General features: G+C 34.0%; 2 protein-coding genes across 4 annotated transcripts in view; one reads left to right on the top strand and one right to left on the bottom strand.

The window, feature by feature from the left end:
- Positions 1 to 1,267: 1,267 nt before the first annotated feature.
- LOC106124090 (zinc finger protein 567-like) lies at positions 1,268 to 4,401 on the bottom strand. The gene is made up of 5 exons (XM_013320549.1): positions 3,978 to 4,401; positions 3,289 to 3,899; positions 2,256 to 2,451; positions 1,629 to 1,916; positions 1,268 to 1,460 (listed from the first exon to the last, which is right to left on the bottom strand). Exons 1-5 carry the CDS (start codon positions 4,116 to 4,118, stop codon positions 1,302 to 1,304), a joined length of 1,395 nt encoding a protein of 464 aa, XP_013176003.1. The 5' UTR covers positions 4,119 to 4,401; the 3' UTR covers positions 1,268 to 1,301.
- Positions 4,402 to 5,740: 1,339 nt separating this feature from the next.
- Positions 5,741 to 19,252, top strand: part of yki (Transcriptional coactivator yki) — a 38,538-nt gene continuing 25,026 nt past the window's right edge. For all 3 annotated transcript variants that reach the window (XM_013321452.1, XM_013321451.1, XM_013321450.1), the window contains exon 1: positions 5,741 to 6,345. In XM_013321452.1, coding sequence (XP_013176906.1) covers positions 5,873 to 6,345 — 473 coding nt within the window. In that variant the 5' untranslated portion in view covers positions 5,741 to 5,872. The remainder of the gene's footprint in view (positions 6,346 to 19,252) is intronic.

Here is a 19,252-nt window from a genome sequence, read left to right as displayed (position 1 = left end):
ACTCATGTTGAGATATTGAATTTCAATTAATTTATAAAATATTATTTTAAAACATTCGCAAACAATCAAATACAAGCTTTTTTTAGGATTTCAAAGAGATTAATTTGTTGCTCATTCGCTATATTTATATTTACTATTGTTTTCTATTTTATAGCAATGCTCAGCACGAGAGATTGTCGTGGGAAAGTGTGCAGACGAAAAACAAATCTGAAAAATAGCAATTGTTTACAAGTGCCCAAGACTTTAACTTAAAGATCATAACATTACAGAGGGAAATTGTTTCTTTTTAAATCCATATATAAAAACATACCAAAAAAATAATTTTAGTATTTACCTCCGTAGTCGTAGCAAAGGTATAAGGGAAGTGAGAAGTTGTGCGCCACTTATAATTTATAATACGGGGAAAGGTGTGAATAAAAAAACGCAATTACTCTTTAGAAAAACTATGTTTTAATGCAATGCCATAAAATACTTATAATAATTATTTCATCATCAAATATCATTCCAAATACTATTTTTTTCTGTGTAATTTATTGAGTTCTCTTTTTTCATAACGATTGAACTTTTTTCTGACAATTTCGTTTATATTAATTGTTATTTTTCCACTGCTGAAACATCCTTAGTATAAACAAAATACACAGTTTTATCAAAGAAAGAGCTAGCAATATGTTTTTACATACAGTTGTTTCAGTAGTGAAAACCATTTAATTATTATCAGGCACTTCTTTATTACTGTAAAGTATGAATATCAGAACAGTTATTTTTTTTTAAACAAGCTATTTTTTTGCCACCTACCTTTATGTGTGGACAGGCTCAGGCATGCTGGGGCATTGCGTCTAGTTAATTTTGGGCATATTGGCGCTGACGGTAGCGATTGGTGGCGATGGTAAGAATTCGTACTCAATAAAGAGATAAAATTAAGTCTCAGTAGACACTAAAACGTGCTTTTAAGTTGCAACAACGCAAAAGCTGTCATTTTTAAGCAGGAAACTGTTCATATTCATAAATTTCAATGCTTTAAGCTCAAATCTGTCACAGATAACACAAAGAAAATCGTGAAAAATATATTGCCTACTGGATTAGATTCCAACTATTTACCATGAAAATATAAAGAAATTTAAGATATTTTTGATAATACATTAAAATAAAGTGAGATTTAGAGAAACACATTATAAAACTAAAGTAAATTTACAATAAAATTTACAAATTATTAGAATGAAGATTGAATAATGACTTAATAATAAAAAATATTCTTATGATATACCCTTTTCTTATAATTATTGCATTATTTATATATTAGATCATTGAAGTAAAGCATTTCTTGTGAAAAGTGCAAGGGGACGGTCCCTTCCTGGATGTTTCTTGTCATAGTGAAGCAGCAAACCTTTCCTGGTTACAAATGTTTCGTTACAATGAGTGCATTGAAATGGCTTTTCTCCTGTGTGTTGGTACATGTGGTACTGAAATTAGCAAAAATAATTTATTAGTTAATACCTAAATGTATATTTTCTTTTTTTACTGTATAAAACCTCATTTTGACAAAAGTATATGATTTTTGTACAATAAAATAATTGAGTTGTGGTACTATTTTTTTTTTACCAAACTCCACATACTTAAAAATTACTAACCAAATAATTATCTCTCTTCATAAAACTATGGTCACATTGCTGGCACTGGTATTTGAAAATACCTTTTATTGATGTCATAGGACTTTTAAAGGTGGCCAGTTGTAAATCAGATGCTCTGGTTTCATTTGTGACTAACGGTACAGATTCTTGTTTGGGTGCTTTTCCTTCTATTTGTCTTCCAGGATGCATTCTATGCCTGTGTGAGTAGCAGTTTCCGGAACTTGCAAATGACTTCTCACAAAATGGACACTTGTACGGTTTTGCACCCGTGTGTTGGTTTATGTGGAACTGAAAGGTATATTTATGACTTTAAAAATGTACTTAAGTAAATCTTACTAATATTATATGTTTGGATGGATGTTTGTTTAATTGTATCTGAAATTTAGCATATATGTAGAATATAGTCTGGAGGACATGGTATACTAATAAAGTTTTTTATGTCCACATGGAGAGAGTAGGTGACGACAGCTATTAGTTTATAATTTAAGATAATGGATTTTACAATGTTACATTGCAAGCTATAACTAAGTTTAATGAAAACAGATAACTTAAATACATAAATAATATTTAAAATAAAGTAAAAGCTAATTAAATTGATTTTAACAGTAAAAAAACATTTTTTTGTACCTTTAGATCTTGATTTCTTTTAAAACTTTTCTTACAAAGGTGACACTTGTAAGGCCTCTCATTACTGTGGGTGATGCTGTGAGTTTTTAAATTACTCATAGTATTGTATGACCGCTGACAAATTTTGCATGTGTATTTATTACCCTTGGACATATGAGCAGCCATGTGTGAAGATAAGTTTTTTTCACTTCTGAAACTGTAAGAAACATCATCTTGCTAATATTATAAATGCAAATCTTTAGTTGGATAGATAGATCTCCGGAACGGCTTAACAGATCTTGATGAAATTAGGCACAGACATAGAAGATAGTTGGAAGAACACATAGGCTACTTATAAAGTTTTTTTTAATTCCATGCCGGGCTGAGTCGCGGGCGACAGCTAGTTGGTTATATATTTTTTAATTCAATAAGATAAGAGAAATGCACTGTTAGCTATTCTCAGTTGTTATGTGCGATTGACACATGTTGTTTAGAATTATGTACTTTGTTTCAATACCACAATAGGCCTATGATTGTGGTGCACTACCTTTTTACTCGCCTATTGAAATTGCGACTGTGTCAGTCTGACATGGGAAGTAGGCGTATGAGACGGCAAAGACAGAAAACACACCAGTGAACAATATTGCATTAAATATATGAAATTGAATTTAATGAAAATGAGATATTATATATACACATGTCAATAGTTAACAATGCCCCTTTATTGTCTATGGATTTATTTTGGAAAGTTTCAGTTTTTTAATTTATACATTTGACTGATATTACAATATTTTAAAGTTAAAATAGTTTAGATAAGTTTATTATAGTTTCTCATTTTCATTGAATATATCTGTAATTTAGGTGAAACTAAATTTTATAAGTAACTTTTAAACCAGTATAAATAAATATAATTACAATATAATGCTCTCTTGGTGCACTAGTGATAAAAAATTCAATCAAATTTATCTAGCCAAATATAATCAGAGAACAATTATATTTCTTTGTATAAATATTTCTTTTTATGAAATAGACAGCACTAAAACATGTTACTTACTTTCTACCACAGATTCGACACATGCCATTAGTTCGATGTTTTTTAAAATGTGTAATAAGGTCACTTTTGAAATCAAAACCTTCCAAACAACTGCTACAATTGTATTTCTTAACTGTTTTATCATTTATATGTGTCCAAGAATGATTTTTGAGGGATAACTCGGAAACAAAACCTCTTTTACAAATTACACAGTAAAATTGTTTTCCAGTTGATTCTGTTTTATCTTTAACTATACCAACCCTTTTAATAAGTTTAATGGTTACATCTTCACCATCTATTCCATTTAAATGCATTACACCTTCAACATTATCTTCACCATTTTCAAAGAAAGGTGACAATGTGTCATCTGAATTCTGCAAAACTATCATTGGATCAACACTAACTTCCATTGTTGAGTCTTTTAGTGTGTTTACATTATCATCTTCAGTTTCTTGTTCAGTTTCAATTTGTGAGCTAAACTGCCTCTCATTTGTTATACTTTTTATGACTCCACAGTGGTTTATAAGTTTATCCTGGGCTTTCTTAACTTTATCTATAAATTCACATACAGTTTGTAATTTTGTACAGCACTGGATGCAAATGTTTTTTGGTAAATTGTCATCCTCATCAATCTGAAAAATTAAATATTAAATTACAAAAAACAAATAGAATATTAAATAAAGTTTTTTTTTTAATTGTCACAAAGATACCTCGATCAATAAATATTTGTTGAGTTTGTCGTGAAGTAACATTGCTTCGGCTTCAGCGCTAAATATCATCATTGTAACTTCTTGCTCCTCTGCGCACAGGCGGCACCATCTTTCAAAACTTTCTTTCAAATTGAGATTCATTGTGTTCACTTATACTAGGTATTCATGTTATTCGGAAAATAAATAAACACTTTCCAGATCTAAGTTTGGCGTATATATGAGATTTCTTTAACGATGTTTCACTGTATTTTCCATTTTCAAAAACGCATGCGCGTTGCGAGATAGCGATGTTAAGGTTTCTATACTTCCAACATTTGGTATTAAACATGATGAAACTGCGCTAAAGTCTAATGCGCAGACTCCACATAAGGTGTTTCGATGTATTGGACTAAATCAAACATGAATCAAACAATAATACACTTATTTTGGCATGATGTCAAAAGAAAGAATCTGTCACCGTCAACGTCAATGTCACTGCACAGCAAAGAGCTTATAAAAGACTGAACAGACAGAGTCACAACACAATATGCCAAATTATCAGATACGGATACTGCCTTTTACCATTTAATTGGTGCTTTCAAAACCATGCGTAAAATGAATTAATCGTTTTCTTAATATCTTTTATTTTTAAGAGTTATAAATTTTAATAAAATTTTTAGCGAAAACAAGATATATAGACGAAGGCGTTAATTCGAGATTTGCTTCAAGGAACTGCAAATGGTAAAACAGAAAGTTAAGATTTTCTCCGAATACCCACATAATCCAGGGCTAATAGTAAAATCACATATAAAACACACCGTGTAATCGTATATTCAAATGGCTTAAGTACAAAACATTCTTTGTAATTTACTATTAGACTAATTAATTTGTAAATTCATGTATAAAACTACCTCAAAATTTATAAGTTTTACAATTAATTCTCTTACATGTCATCGAGCGTATACATAATCTACGGTTATATAATTTTAATTTTGAAGCAATTTCTACCCTAGTGTTAGTTTGAGGTTGCGTTTGTGTGAATTTGCTTGCTGGCCTATATTTGAGAACGAAAAGAAGAAGGAACAACTACAACATACCATCAGGTGGGCTGTGGGATATTGGTTAAGGGCTAGCTAATTTGTTATATACTTTTATAGAAAAAGAACAATGATCGTATTTCGAAGTTAATCGTGTCCATGGCAGGTATAAAAGACAATGTCCAATACAATGCATGGTTTAAATAACATTTGATTAGTTGCTATTTAATAACCACTATAAAAAAAATTGTATTACGGCCTTACATTTATTTTTGGACACATTATTAAGTAACCTTTGTCAGTTGGGTAATAAAAATAATCTTATCCCTTAAATGTAGATTTTATACTTCATTATTTATTTGCAAAAAATACAATGAATGCTACTTTTAACTTGTTAGAAAAATATAACTAAGAAGACATTACATGCTATTTAGATAATTAGCGATTTAATTTCTATATGTGTAGAAAGGATTGCTGGTGAATTAAACGTTTAATTTTTTATGCACAATGTTTTCCTAAGTTATAAGTAAAAATAAGTTAAAGGAAATGCAAGATTGTCCCAAGCTTTATGATGGTAAGCTAAGATGGCAAGTGAAGGATTGGTAAGGTAAGTAAGTAAGCAAAGCGGAGCGGGTTGTGGTTGTGGGGCATCGTTCTCGAAGACCGGTCTGCGCGGGTGGCGCGGCGGCGGCGCGGCGGGTGCGGCGGGTGCGCGTGGGCAGGGAACATTGCGCGGTGCGGGCGGGGCATGCGTCAGTCGCGCAGCGAGCGCTATATCAAAAGTACGTCGGGTGGCGACGCGCCAGCCCGTCGCGTGTCAGTGTTGTGTCACAGCGGTGGGCCAGGTCGGTTTCGAGATTACTTCGGTCCGACAAAACCATGGCTCTCAATACGGACAGTGAACAAAAATCGAACCTGGTCCTCCGCGTAGACCAGGATTCGGACTCGGTTCTACAGTCTTTATTCGACACAGTGCTCAAGCCGGACTCAAAGCGGCCGCTACAGGTGCCTCTGCGTATGCGACAGCTTCCAAAGTCGTTCTTTAACCCGCCGTCGACCGGTTCCAAGTCGCCATCTGTGTCTCACTCGCGAGAAAACTCGGCCGATTCGGCGTTCGGGTCGTCGTCTGCGACAGGCGCCGCACCGGTGTCGCACTCCCGAGCACACTCCTCGCCGGCAAGTCTTCAGCAGACTTACGCAGCGGGGCAACAGACACAGCAGGCGCCCTTGCACCACCAGCACTCCAAACAGCGGTCCTATGATGTCGGCACACACATGCAAGATGATCTCGGCCCACTGCCGTCCGGCTGGGAACAAGCACGTACTCCAGAGGGACAGATTTATTATCTCAAGTAAGATTTTTAACTGAAGATTTATTATGTACATATGTAACGTCTTACATATTATGTAAAAATACATAATATAAATTGCATCAGTTGGTGCATTTTGGTAAGTAAAGTATATAAGACTGCTGCTACTAAAAATAACCTGTCCAAGTCATCGGCCTCAATGTACCTTGAATAGTGGCAAGTAAATATATGGATATGACTTCTTCCAACGTTACATTAGTTTGTTACGATTTTTATATGGTTTGAAGAATATTTAACAGGAACAATTCCTTTGTTAAAAACTATATGATTTTCATTTCCTTGAGTATCGATAATCTGGATATATGGTAGATATACAAACCAATAACATTATTATATTCTCTAAAATGTATGATGATCGTTACACATGAATCGTGTTATACTTGTTTGTTGCCATCAAAAAGCAGGTGTTTTAAGAAGTAACAGGTGACGAATGACAATATCCTTGCAAATAAAATAGTTCTTTAATAAAAAATAAGGGTGGATAAACGTATATTTTAATTAAGAACAGATGATGTATAACTACAGGTTCTGTTTATAAGAAAACATATAGAAATGCATATAATCGAACAAGTACAAAATAGGTACGCTAACACAGAAGTAAAAATTGAGGAGATCAAACCAATGTTATCAGATGTTAATTATTATAGAGGTAGAACTATGACAATAATATGTATATCCTGATTTTTTAGGTGTTTTGTCCTCATTCAGAAAACTTTCTACTACACGTCTCTAAGGAGATTGAGCGAACGGAGGAACGTGTAATTTGACACATTCTTTGATTTTGAATTGTAGTCAAATTTCGAACAATGGGCTAACTAGCATTGTTACATACGTACAATATGCATATTTTAATTGTTGTTATCTTAAAGTTATAATTTATACCACATCTATCACTAATTCCGAGGTAACCTAAACAGATGCATAAATATGGTTTCTGTGAATGAACGGATTTGCGCTCGTTCAACATAGAGTTAGCTTTGTTTTCATCGAATAATATTATGGCTTTTGTGTGGAACAAAAGAGATTTCACTTGTTTAATAACACAGTTGAGTAAAACCTTCTTATCACAATATTTAAAAAAAATCGACTCTGGGCTTAACGATGTTTCTTGTCAAGTATCTAATTTTGGTACCCATCGAACTACGTATGGTATCATGAAACATATACTTGATGAAAACAAACAATAATTAAAAATATTTCCTTTTTCAAAATCGTAAAAATATTTAGAAGTAAAAATAATATTCGGGAAATGAGAATTGATTGCGACCTGTTAATTAATCAATACTTTAATTTACAATAAAAAAGCTTCTTTCTCCAAAAGTAACAAGACATACCATCTTCTGTTATTAAGATGACAAATTAATTTAAATATAATTTAAGTACACAAAAATTAACTTACTATTCGAAAAAATTACATATTTTCAGCTCATGTATGATCCCACGAAAAGGCTTGGAGCCTACCCAAGTTAAGGGTGACTAGGCCACAATCAACCACGCTGGCCTAGTGCGGGTTATTTGACTTCAGAGATATCTTTGAATTTCTTTGCAAATATGTACAGGTTGGATCACGATGTCCTTTACCATAAGTACATTTGATAAATGTATATTTGTAATTCGAAAATCAAAAAATATATTACCTACATGTACACCTGAACCTGGACGTGTAGATTTCAGTCCGGTCCGGTTAAGCATTCTGTTATATAGAATAAAAATATACGTTAAAATAAAAATGTCACGTTCCTATATTTTTTTAAATACCAATGTGAGAGGCGCTCGAGGGAGTTGCGTTACAAATAAAATATAAGATGATAGTAAAACTATAGTTATCTTTTTATCAGAGTTATCACAAGCTGTACGTTGAAACACATTGTCGTCATTATCTTATCGCCATCGAATAGGTAGGTTACCTTTTGTCGGAGCAAACTAATGATAAGAAATGATAAAGCTAGAAAAATGAATCATTCCTAAGAGGAAAATGATTTGATCCTCATTTATTAAGTATTTTCTACCAGTTAATTACTCGCTTAATAATGCAGTTGTTTAACACAATTAAACCGAAGTAGGAGACTAAGGCAATCTATACAAATATTCCCATATAATTAGTAGTCCCATTTCCTATGCGGAAAATACATAAAAACATGCTAAATGCCAGAACAACGGAAAGCGAAAATACATAATTTAACGCTCTTAAAGTATTGCAAAAATATGTTTTCCCGTGATACGATAAGAAACGAAAGATATTTTGTTTAGTACATTTAGTTAGATTAGATAAATTAAAATTTACTAAAGCGATATCCGGCGCTAAATTTAGATAAATAAATATATATTGATTGATCTAAATTCGATCGGAGCGGTTACTTCAAGCTGTTACTGGTTAGAGAGTTGGAAATAATTATAGCGATAATCTATAAGTTGTCGGTTGGTTGGCGCCGCTGCCATTACTGTTGTGTTATGTTGCCTGCACTGGCTATGATAATATCGACTTGTGAATTGCTTATGGGGATCATTACATAATTCGATCATAACATTTCAAGGAAATCATTGTTTAGTGTTAGAGAAATTAAAAATAATTTAGTAATTATCATTGACTTTGATGCTTATAGATAAAGTATTTCACGTGTATTACTTATCCACCGATAATTTTGATAAGTTTATTACCTAAAAATAATTTAATGTGATGTTTTGGATATTTGGGAAAAGTATAAAGTAAAAAATTATAATGAGGCAGTTTATTATAATGCGCATGTCTAATAAAATGAACCAAAGGTACCAGGTTAGTTAGAACACAAAATGTAACAGTAAGGGCGATTGTTAGCCGACCGCCGCCGCGCCGCGACAACCAGAGCGGGCGTGGACGCCAGCCAATGCGACATCAAAGCTTTTGCCACCTCGTAAATAACCCTACCGGTGTAACTAACATGGTGAACAACAAAAATTGAAACATGAATATCATATCATAATTAAACATAACTCTATTTTGAAATTTGAAAGTTCTAAAAAAAGAACTTATACATAATATGTTCATTACCACTAGAATTTTTTTCATAACTCGCCTGGAGAGTAGGTGTCACTAAAATAAAAAAAGAAGTTTTGATTCGAATCATTTGTCATTTTTCTTCTTTTCCGTGTTTCTGGGAGTGTCTTGTCTTAGGCGATGAGAGACGTCTTGGGTTAAGTTGTTGCAAAACCAAATATATATCGAGATTCTTTTTGCAACATTGCGAATGCTATTGATCAGTTGATATTGATCCCTATATGTGAGTCAAATGGATTACAAAACATAAAATTCGTTATAAATAAAACAATTTACGCAATGTTATATACTTCTTTAATAAGCCAGCAAATAATGCCAGACAACAGATCAATGGTAGCATAGGTTTGAGTTGCCAACACGGAAGACTACACACTTTGTAAGTAAGCCACTTCATAAGCACCGTGAAACTTTTGATATTTCTAATATCAAAGGTATTAATTTAGACAGGCGGGCGATATGCGGCTGCGCTGTCTAGCAGGTCGTGCACCGCCCTCAGTCCGCCGCGCCGCCCGCCGCTCGTTGCAGCCGTGCGAGCGCGATGGCCCATCGCGTGCGCGCCTTCCGCGTCAGCAAATAGACTCATATCACTTCTTAATTGCAAGTTGGGTCGATGTTTTATAAGCTCCATAACGGCCGGCGTGCGTCTCCGTCTCGCGCCTGTGAAATGTTTGCTTTAATTATTATTGGAATGGAGGGTAATTCTCTGTGGTTTTGTTCGGCTAGACTTGGCGATGTTCCGAAATGGGTAGCGATGCAAATTGCCTTGGCGGCGGCCCAACGACGGCCGCGGACCCGGTGGCCGGTGGACGGTGGCCGGTGGCCCTAGTGTACACCTCATCTCTCACCTGCGACTATTTCATTCCGCGATCTTACTAAAACTGTAACAAACAATTCAGTCGTATTTTCAATTTACATCCAGGTCAAAATTTTAGAGTTAAAGGTTACCAGCCATTAAGATAAGCTCGATATATTCGTATTTAATTAAACACAATCACATATTTTTTTGCAATTATTAGCCTAATTATTAAGACATGAAAACATCATTATACTTCTACTAAAAACTATTTTTGTAACTGTTTATACCATTCAATTCGTTTACTATGTTCTTTTATTTTGTAAGAGGTCTCTAGAGAAAGGTTATGTCCCGGAAAAATTAAAAATTAAAGTAAAGATATTGATTGGTGTACATTTGAAATCGATTTAAATGATCAAAAATCTCTTAATACATGTAATTACATCAAAACGAACCAAAGAACAGGTAATTCATATATTTAATTCAATGAAAGAAATGTAGAGGGCGTGGGCTCTGCTCGTACAATGGTCAAGTGATTGGGACTCAGGCTATATTTCCTTTTAAGTGTCGCCCTTAGAATCTTTAATAAGAAGGAATTGCTTGCACTGAATACAAAAGATTATAAGCCGCGTACGAAAACTGACAGGGAAGGTCATTGAACTTTTTTTTGATACGAAAAAGACAAAAGTATGATGTTCATTTTTTTATTAATATAAGAAAAGTATTTTCATAGTTTTTACTTCATCAGAATGGCCTAACATTTAGTTCACTTTTGTAAAAAAAACTTTATAACAAACTAGGCTAATGAGCTAGTGATTCATAAGATATTATCAATTTTTAATTGGTTTCCGTAATCAGATTAGTAAACGTTGATGGTTTCTAATTAGAAAAAAATGGCGCTATGATTTATTCACGGGATCTACTTTATAATGTAAAAGATTCACGTTAATATTCTTTAAGCTTGTCTTACGTCGACTCTGGTCATTCATTCAACAGTAAAAGCAGCTTAGTTTATTTGGGACGACATTTATTGCGATAAAAGATTCAATAAATACTTTTTTAACATTTATATAACCTGCAATTAATGATTTACACGTGATATATGTGACCAAAGAGATTTCATTGTATTTTTGAATTACGTTAAAATCTTAGTTCATAATGCATATTCAAGTTTTTCTCACGCTGAATAAAATCGTCGGCACTGTGATGTTTTTTGCAAGTTTCCTGTTCTTTTCAACAGGTCATGAGTCATGTATAACAGGTAGAGAGACCCCCTGTTATTCTTTTATAAAGGCACGACCACTGAATATCTCTCACCATAAATCTAATATAAAAAACTTTCTATGGCAGTGTCTACTTGACAATACAATCGACGGTAAAAGTTACTTACCAATAGAATATGTGTCATTGTGTGTCGATTTTAAAAACATAATAGTAGTTAATAATAGATTTAGTAAAACTTTGGGTATTGTTTCTTAGAATCACGGCCAAGTTGCATACAAGTGAAGTTATCGCGGTGTGTTCACAACGATAACATTTGAAATACTCGCTATCGTTTTCTGAGAAGTCCGTTCGTTAGTCGACGTCGATGTCGCGTCGACGCTGGCGACAGGTAGTCAGGCTAACGGCACTTTACGACTACAATTTTTACTTTTCGTACAACGCAATACTGTTTTCGAAAACAAACCTGTCATACCCCCATTGTTTTTGTGTTTTTTCCATCTTGTTAATGTAAGAAAGAATCACTTAAAGTTCCAGATAAAGAGAAAGTTGCTTTTTGAAATTCTTATTACTAATTTAACATGTTGGTCCATATTCACTCGCTCAGTAAATGCTTGTATGGAACTTATTTTATCGTTTTAAAGCGGACAATATGCTTATTTGAATGACGTATTGATTTAAGAATATTCGCTTGATAAAACCTTTTAATTCGTATGGAATAATTGTGACATTTATATCCTTAGCGCATACATTAACAGCGTGAGTTGTGTTAAAAGTGATATTATATACAAGCGACTTTGTGCTGTTTGTCGTTGTATAAAAACTTATATTCCTTTGATGCGTAAATTGAAACAAGGTACTCGTTCAGTTTCCACGCTCTGATTATTGGATGTTGGCTCTAGACAGCGTCTTTATCGGAATCGATCAGAAACATAGTTCGTTGGGATAGCAAGTACAAATGACTATTTTTTAACAAAAACATGATAAAAAAGATATAAATCGATTTATCTCAGAAAGGAATTTGATAAAATGTTTATGGCATAAAAGTAATTAATTGCTGTATCCAGTTAGTCTTCTAATCTAGGCGATAGAAAGTCAAAAAATATAAATACGTAAGACATAACGTAGATGTTCAGATGTAATGCTCACAATAATATAAATAGATATTAGGTAATAATAATCATCAGTTGAATCATATTAAAAAAACATAATAATTTGGTACGAAACTACGCTATTTCATTTAAGATTTTCAGATGTTTGTCATTTGTAGGTCGCATTATGTTTCGTCAGTAAACTGTCGATCTCAAGTCTTTTCAAGTTGACCACCCCTGCTATAAATGAAGTTGTATAAATTGTAGAAAAAAGACCAGTATACTTGAGCATTATGAAAATAACAAAGTTATAACTCAAATTAATTGACTAAATCAAGAATCAACACGTTTATTATTATTCTAAAAGTAATTACAACAATCAATGAATGTTTTGCAGAGGAATATTTCATATTAATGAATGACGTCTTTTCAATGTAAAATATACGGGTACTATATATTTAATGTTTCCTCTTAATTTTCTTGATTTAATAATACTAATTGTAACATAGTCAAAATAAAATTTTTCCTTATAAAATTCCACGGTAGTTTCCCATTCGGTTCGACATTATTTATATTGTTAATTGTTGCAATAATCAGAAACAGATCACTGTTTATTTATTAACTAACTATCACCCGTAATTCCGTTCGCGTGGAATTAAAAAAATACTTAATTAGTAGCCTATTTGCTATTCCAGACTATGTTCTTTATCAATGCTAAATTTCAGCGAAATCCATGCATTTAGGAGATACCTTTTAACAAACATCAGTCCATGTAAACTTTCGCATTTATAATATTAGTAAGATTGGGTTTAATTTTGACTCGTTAATAATGCATTCTTTTTAAAAACACTTATCGGTAAGCACTTGTTAATTCTATTTTAATTTAATTTTTAACACACTTGAATTTTTAAACACTTGAGATATTTGAAATTCTTTTCGTAACCCAACAATTTTTTTTTTATTGTAAAGCTGTTGCCACACCGCGGCGGTACATTCAAGGGTAGATGTTAGTTGAGCTACATTGCGATGTGCTGTGGACACAGATGGTCCTCATTGGATTGTGTCATCGGTATTAATATGCTCCAATACATGTAGTCAACAATGCCGTCTGTTCTGATAAAGAGGGGCCGAGTTTTCACTCGGATCGGACCACACCGGGCGAGCGCGTACCTATTCTTGTCATCTATTGATACTGTAATGCATGACTAAGTAGTTAATAGGTCTCAGCGTATTCGATGAACTCTAAGAAACCTTTAATCTGTTATAACTAATCTAACTAATATTAAAAATGCTTTATTCGATGGATGTTTGTTAGAAGGTATGTCCAAAACGGCTGCACAGATCTCGCTGAATTTGGCATAGATATAGACCATAGTACAGACATAGCACAGGCTACTACATTTGTTTTTTTTTTAATTTAATTAGGGTGGACGGAGTCGCGAGCGACCGAAAGTAACTAACATTTTAAGCAAGAGTAAACCATTTATTTTTTTAGAGATTGGCGTATCGGATACTTATAAAAAAATTATGTTTTTCGGAATTTAATTTAATCTCCTTCTTCTTCTCGAGGTGCCTCTCCGACTAACGAAGGTTGGTGATCAGTTTTCCATATTTTTTCTTGTCTTAATTTAATATTTTAAGTATCGTATAAATGAGAAATGTTTACTATGAAGGCAAAAGTAAACAGGAATTGCTTTAAGTTATGGAAACATGAAATGTCATTTTTTTACTATAAGTGCAATAATAATACAAAATTATTAACAGTTTCAGAGATCCCTTTTTGCGCCGATATCAATGATTACAAATGGCGACATAGGTTTATTGTATGTGAGTATGCTTGAGAGTATATACCATGCCTAATTGTGGGATCAAAAGGGGTCAAGTGTGTACATTGACAGGCGCCTTAGGGCAACGTCATGTCGGCTCCCGATGAGGCTAGCCTCAGCAATAACGACAGACCGCCAATTACGTATGTTTTAAAGGTGACGTAAGTTCCCCTTTCATGCTTATGCTGTTTCACACGAGGACAGAGTGGGGTAGAGCAGTAGATACAGTACTGGTATTACTTGAACTCACATTTGCCGTGGAAACACAGTTCCGTCTTGACGTTCAAAATTAACAGTACTACACTTTTTAATGCTTTGTCTTACTATTCTACTCTCGTGTGAAATAAGCGTTATTCCAATTTATTATAACAGACATTTCTCTCAGTTAGCGCAGTTAATAAAACATTTTGCAATACACAAGGCACGTAACCATTGTTTTGTTGTAATGTTTTTAGTTAATTAAAAGTAAATAGCTTTATATTATGATTCTATTTATTGCTGATCCATGTACAACAGATGAAAATAATTCACGAACTCAGGACATGTATTTAATTTAATATGCATCTGTGTTTTTGTATCGTGACGAAATATATCCGTATATTCTAAATTCATAGCGCGGATTAATCCAATTATTGAAATATCCAAATAAAGAAAGAAAGAAAGAAAAGTTTTTATTATAGGTAATACAGATTAAACCAAGAAACAATAACTAACATAATAAAATTGCACATAACTAAGAAATTAAATTAGACTTAAGTTACCATTTATGGTTAATTTGGATAATCTAGTGATGCCCACAGGAGTAAAAGATTAGCGTGGTTTGGACATGTTATGAGGAGGGATGATGATGATATAAGCAAAAAAGTAATGAGATTGAATGTGGATGGCTACAAGGGTAGAGGAAGACCAAAAAAGTATGGAATGACTGTGTGAAAGAGGATATGCGTAAGAAGGGGGTAGACTCGGATATGACGGCTGATAGAGATGTATGGAGGAGTAGTACATGCTGTGCCGACCCTCGATAGGGATAAGGGCAGGTTGATGATGAGTGATGCCCACACTAGGCAATGCCTGTATGTAATAATCTTCTAACTTTTAATATGACGCGTTAAAAATGACTTATTTATTAAATTCATACAAAAAAATATACATTTATATTCACATTCGTGATATACCAATTATATTAGTATAAATTTGACTGGTTTTTGTGTCCGTATGACAAACCGGCCTTCAGGTCGCTAAGGAAGAGGTGGCCGAAACTCCGCACGCTAGTTAACAATAAAACTAAATAAATGCCCCAAACACAACACGAAAGTAGATCATTTGCGACACAAATTGATAATTGTTTTTATATCTGGGGGCATAGTAATACGGTAAGCGAGTACGGCTGCAACAATCGTTTCATTGCGGATTATGACTTACAAATTTTGTATATGACTAGCTGTCGCCCGCGACTCCGTCCGCGCGAGATTAAAAATAGATGTTTGCCGATACTCAGACCTACTCAATATGCTCACAAAATTTCATGAGAATCGGTCAAGCCGTTACGGAGGAGTATGGGAACGAAAATTGTGACACGAGAATTTTATATATAAGATGTACATAATACAGCGTGTCCCAAAATGCGACGATAAGTCGGTACTGGTGTAAAGGCAGGTCGATAGTTATCGAGTAGTTACTCTGGAGAAATGTCTAAACATATCGTGTACGGCATCAAATTATACGAGAATTAAAAAAAAAGTTAATGTAACTTTTAAAACAAAAGAGTTTGATTTATTTTAATATTTTTCCCCATGAAGTCTCGATCTGCCTTATGCACCAGGACTGATTTATCATTGAATTTTGGAACACGCTGTTTACAAGAAGAAAAACCGACACTGCAGGTGAAGCACTAGACCTACTACATTATCAACGATTACGTCCCCTCACTACTGATACTACGATCAGACACTTGATTTTTGGAGCAAAAGCGCGCCATTCGCTCCAAACGATTTTAACTAATATTATCTAAACGTTGCAATGAAACCTCTAAGACTTAGGGTCCTTCAAGAAGCGAGCGTATCACCATCACAAAGGCCGGCAACGCATCTGCGGTTCCTCCGGTATTGCTGATGTCCGAGGGCGTCATTGAACACGTCGGTGTTCCCGCTGCTCGTTTGCTCCCTTCTGTTATAAAAAAAAAGAAAAAGATAGCTATTATCCAGAGCAGTTTGTACAAATTGCACAGTCAAAGATAGCAAACCGTTTGTAACAAGAGTTTGTGCAGTTATGTTTGTTATAACATGTTATATTTTTTATTCACTAAACTGTATCGGAAGTTGACAGCTTTATGTAGTTATCTATCTTTATCGTAATGATAAAAAGAGTGCAATTTTACGGCGCCAACTTTTTTTGATAACGCAATTATTATCAAGTTACTGCAATTGAGATATATTAGTGATGGTAAAAGAAAACAAGAAGTTTAGGATTTAGTACTTTTAAATATTATCAAAATTTGTGTTTGCAGATGGAATGTCCCTCTGTTAGTCATACGAAACACTGTTTGTTGGTCTGTTGGTAATGTACAAATCATTTTTTGAATACTGATAGGGTTATTCATTGCAGTGTGGCATTTACATCAGTACGACAAAGAATAAATCTTCATGTTTATGATGCATTATGGTATATCTTTGAATTATAAGCATCTTTATAATAGAGTTCGAACATCGGTAGATGGTATTGTTTTTAAAGGTTGGCAATGATTTGTGACGTCATAAATGTCAAGTTATAATTTCCTACATCTTAACCTTGACCTATAACAAACGATAAATCCTTCCTGGTTTTATATACGAAGTGACACTTCCTCGTTTGTATTGCAGAAAAATGGGGGATTAAATCAATAACAGATATTAATTCGTTTTATTTCAATTAGTTTCTATATAAACAAGTTCAAACAGCGCAAATTGGTTTCTATTAATATTGATTTTTTTGCGTTACGAATAAAAAACTCAAGTAAACATTAATATTATGTTCCATCTTAGGATTATCTGTTGTAATGGCAATTACAACTTCAATCTTAAAAAGGTACGTAAAGTTGTATACTTTCTAGATGGCATTTCTCGATACATTACGATATATAACTTAAACATTATTGAAATACCTGCAAACAGTTATTACGTATGTCAATTTTTTTAACACGAATGATTAATTTCTATTTTGTATAATCCTATATAAGAATATTATTATCTCTGTTATTTTCAAAGTGATAGAGGGGGATAAGAATATGATAGACAGTGGACAGGCCTCGTAACATTGATGTATACAGACTGTAGTTATTGTTCACTTTGTTGATCCAATTATATTATTAGCACGGAAGTCTAGTCTTCGCTAAGCTCACGCTTTTACGAGAGTTTTAACATGGCAACAGATCTCTTGTTTGTATTTTTGTTTAATCGTTATGCTAAACAATCTTACGAGCGTTATCAGCTCGAACACTTGTTTATACGAAAATTTTCGGAAGAGATATTGTGATCTAAAATATTTCTAATGGAAAGCCGATTAAATCGTCAAAGACTTCATGTTCCTCTGCAATCCTTGGAATTATTTTCATATGCGTTATAAACTAAAGCCTTGGTATTATGAAAGTTAGTAAGGGCTTGGCCAGTTAACGCCGCGCTGGGCGCTGGGCGGCGTCGGGCGGACGTCGGCGGCGGCGTCGCGGTCGTGGCGGCGCCTCGCTCCTCTTGTTTACGTCTAATTCTGGCGCGAGCGCCGCGACGCCTCTCCCCGCCCCACCCCGCTTTCGCTCCGCCGCCTGCCCATTGAATACTGCGCGTGCGGTTATTTCGGCACAGCGGACGCCGCTCCACGACTCACCGTAATGTCGCTTTCGTTATATACTGTCTCTTCTCAAAGGGCCTCGACGTCTTCTACTGTCGTCTACTACATTTGTATATGACAAAAAAAATTGAATAATTGTTGATCTTTGCGGTGTACTAACCACTTATTCTTTAGTTTAGATTACGCTGTCAAATATCTGATTATTTGCGACATGGAAAACTTACTGCTATATTAATTTAAATGACTTTATATTAGTTGACTGAAAGCCGATAACCAGTATTCACTTATAACAATCTTATGGCAGAGATGAGCAAACAAGTACTGTACTAGTATATTTTATATTGTTACTTTGTGAAATACATTCGTCCACAATTAGATAACTAAACGTTGGTTTAGAGTTGATTACTGTTCTCGGTTTAGCCGAGTTTTGTTGTTACATAAATCAAATTATAGCGCGGCAGACGACGCTCGCTTTTACGCGGCCGTAGCGCGGGCGGAGGCAGGCGTCGAAAAGTCGTTCAAAATACATACAACTCCTTTGATGCTCTTAGCAGGTGTAGCTGTTAGTTAATTCTTCTTATATACTGTTAAATCTTGATATATTAACTTATACTAATATAGGTGACAATATAGGTCGAACTCAGAAACTAATAAACAATTTTTAAAAGTACTAAAATAATTATTTATTATTTAAAAATTACTTTATTTAAGTGTATTTTTTGTTCACAACACATCCGTTTAAGTTTTATGTCACGAAAATATTTATTGCTAGATAAGAAAAAAAATACGTTATTTAATATTATATGTAAAGTTATTTAAATCAATCTTAAATATTATATAAAATTATGATAACAAATGAAATTTCCAAATATAACTCAAACTGTAATTATAAAATTGAAGGGTCTGCGAAGTATAATAAGACGCGGCGATGTTTTTAAATTTAATTGAGTATGCTTAAAGTGCATCCGCCGTGTGTTTTTCACCTCTCGCAGTTAACGAGGTATCGGTCTGTGATGTTACCGCGGCTGCCTCCGAGCCGTCGGCTTCTCGGAATCGAACCTGCGTCCCCCGCGTCTCCACAGCCCCGCGCAGCCTCCGCAATCTT

The sequence above is a fragment of the Papilio xuthus genome, unplaced genomic scaffold (assembly GCF_000836235.2).
Source record: "Papilio xuthus unplaced genomic scaffold, Pxut_1.1 DF825946.1, whole genome shotgun sequence".
Lineage (NCBI taxonomy): Eukaryota > Metazoa > Arthropoda > Insecta > Lepidoptera > Papilionidae > Papilio > Papilio xuthus.
Note: the sequence above shows the minus strand (reverse complement) of the source record. Positions and strands in the feature narration are given on the sequence as shown.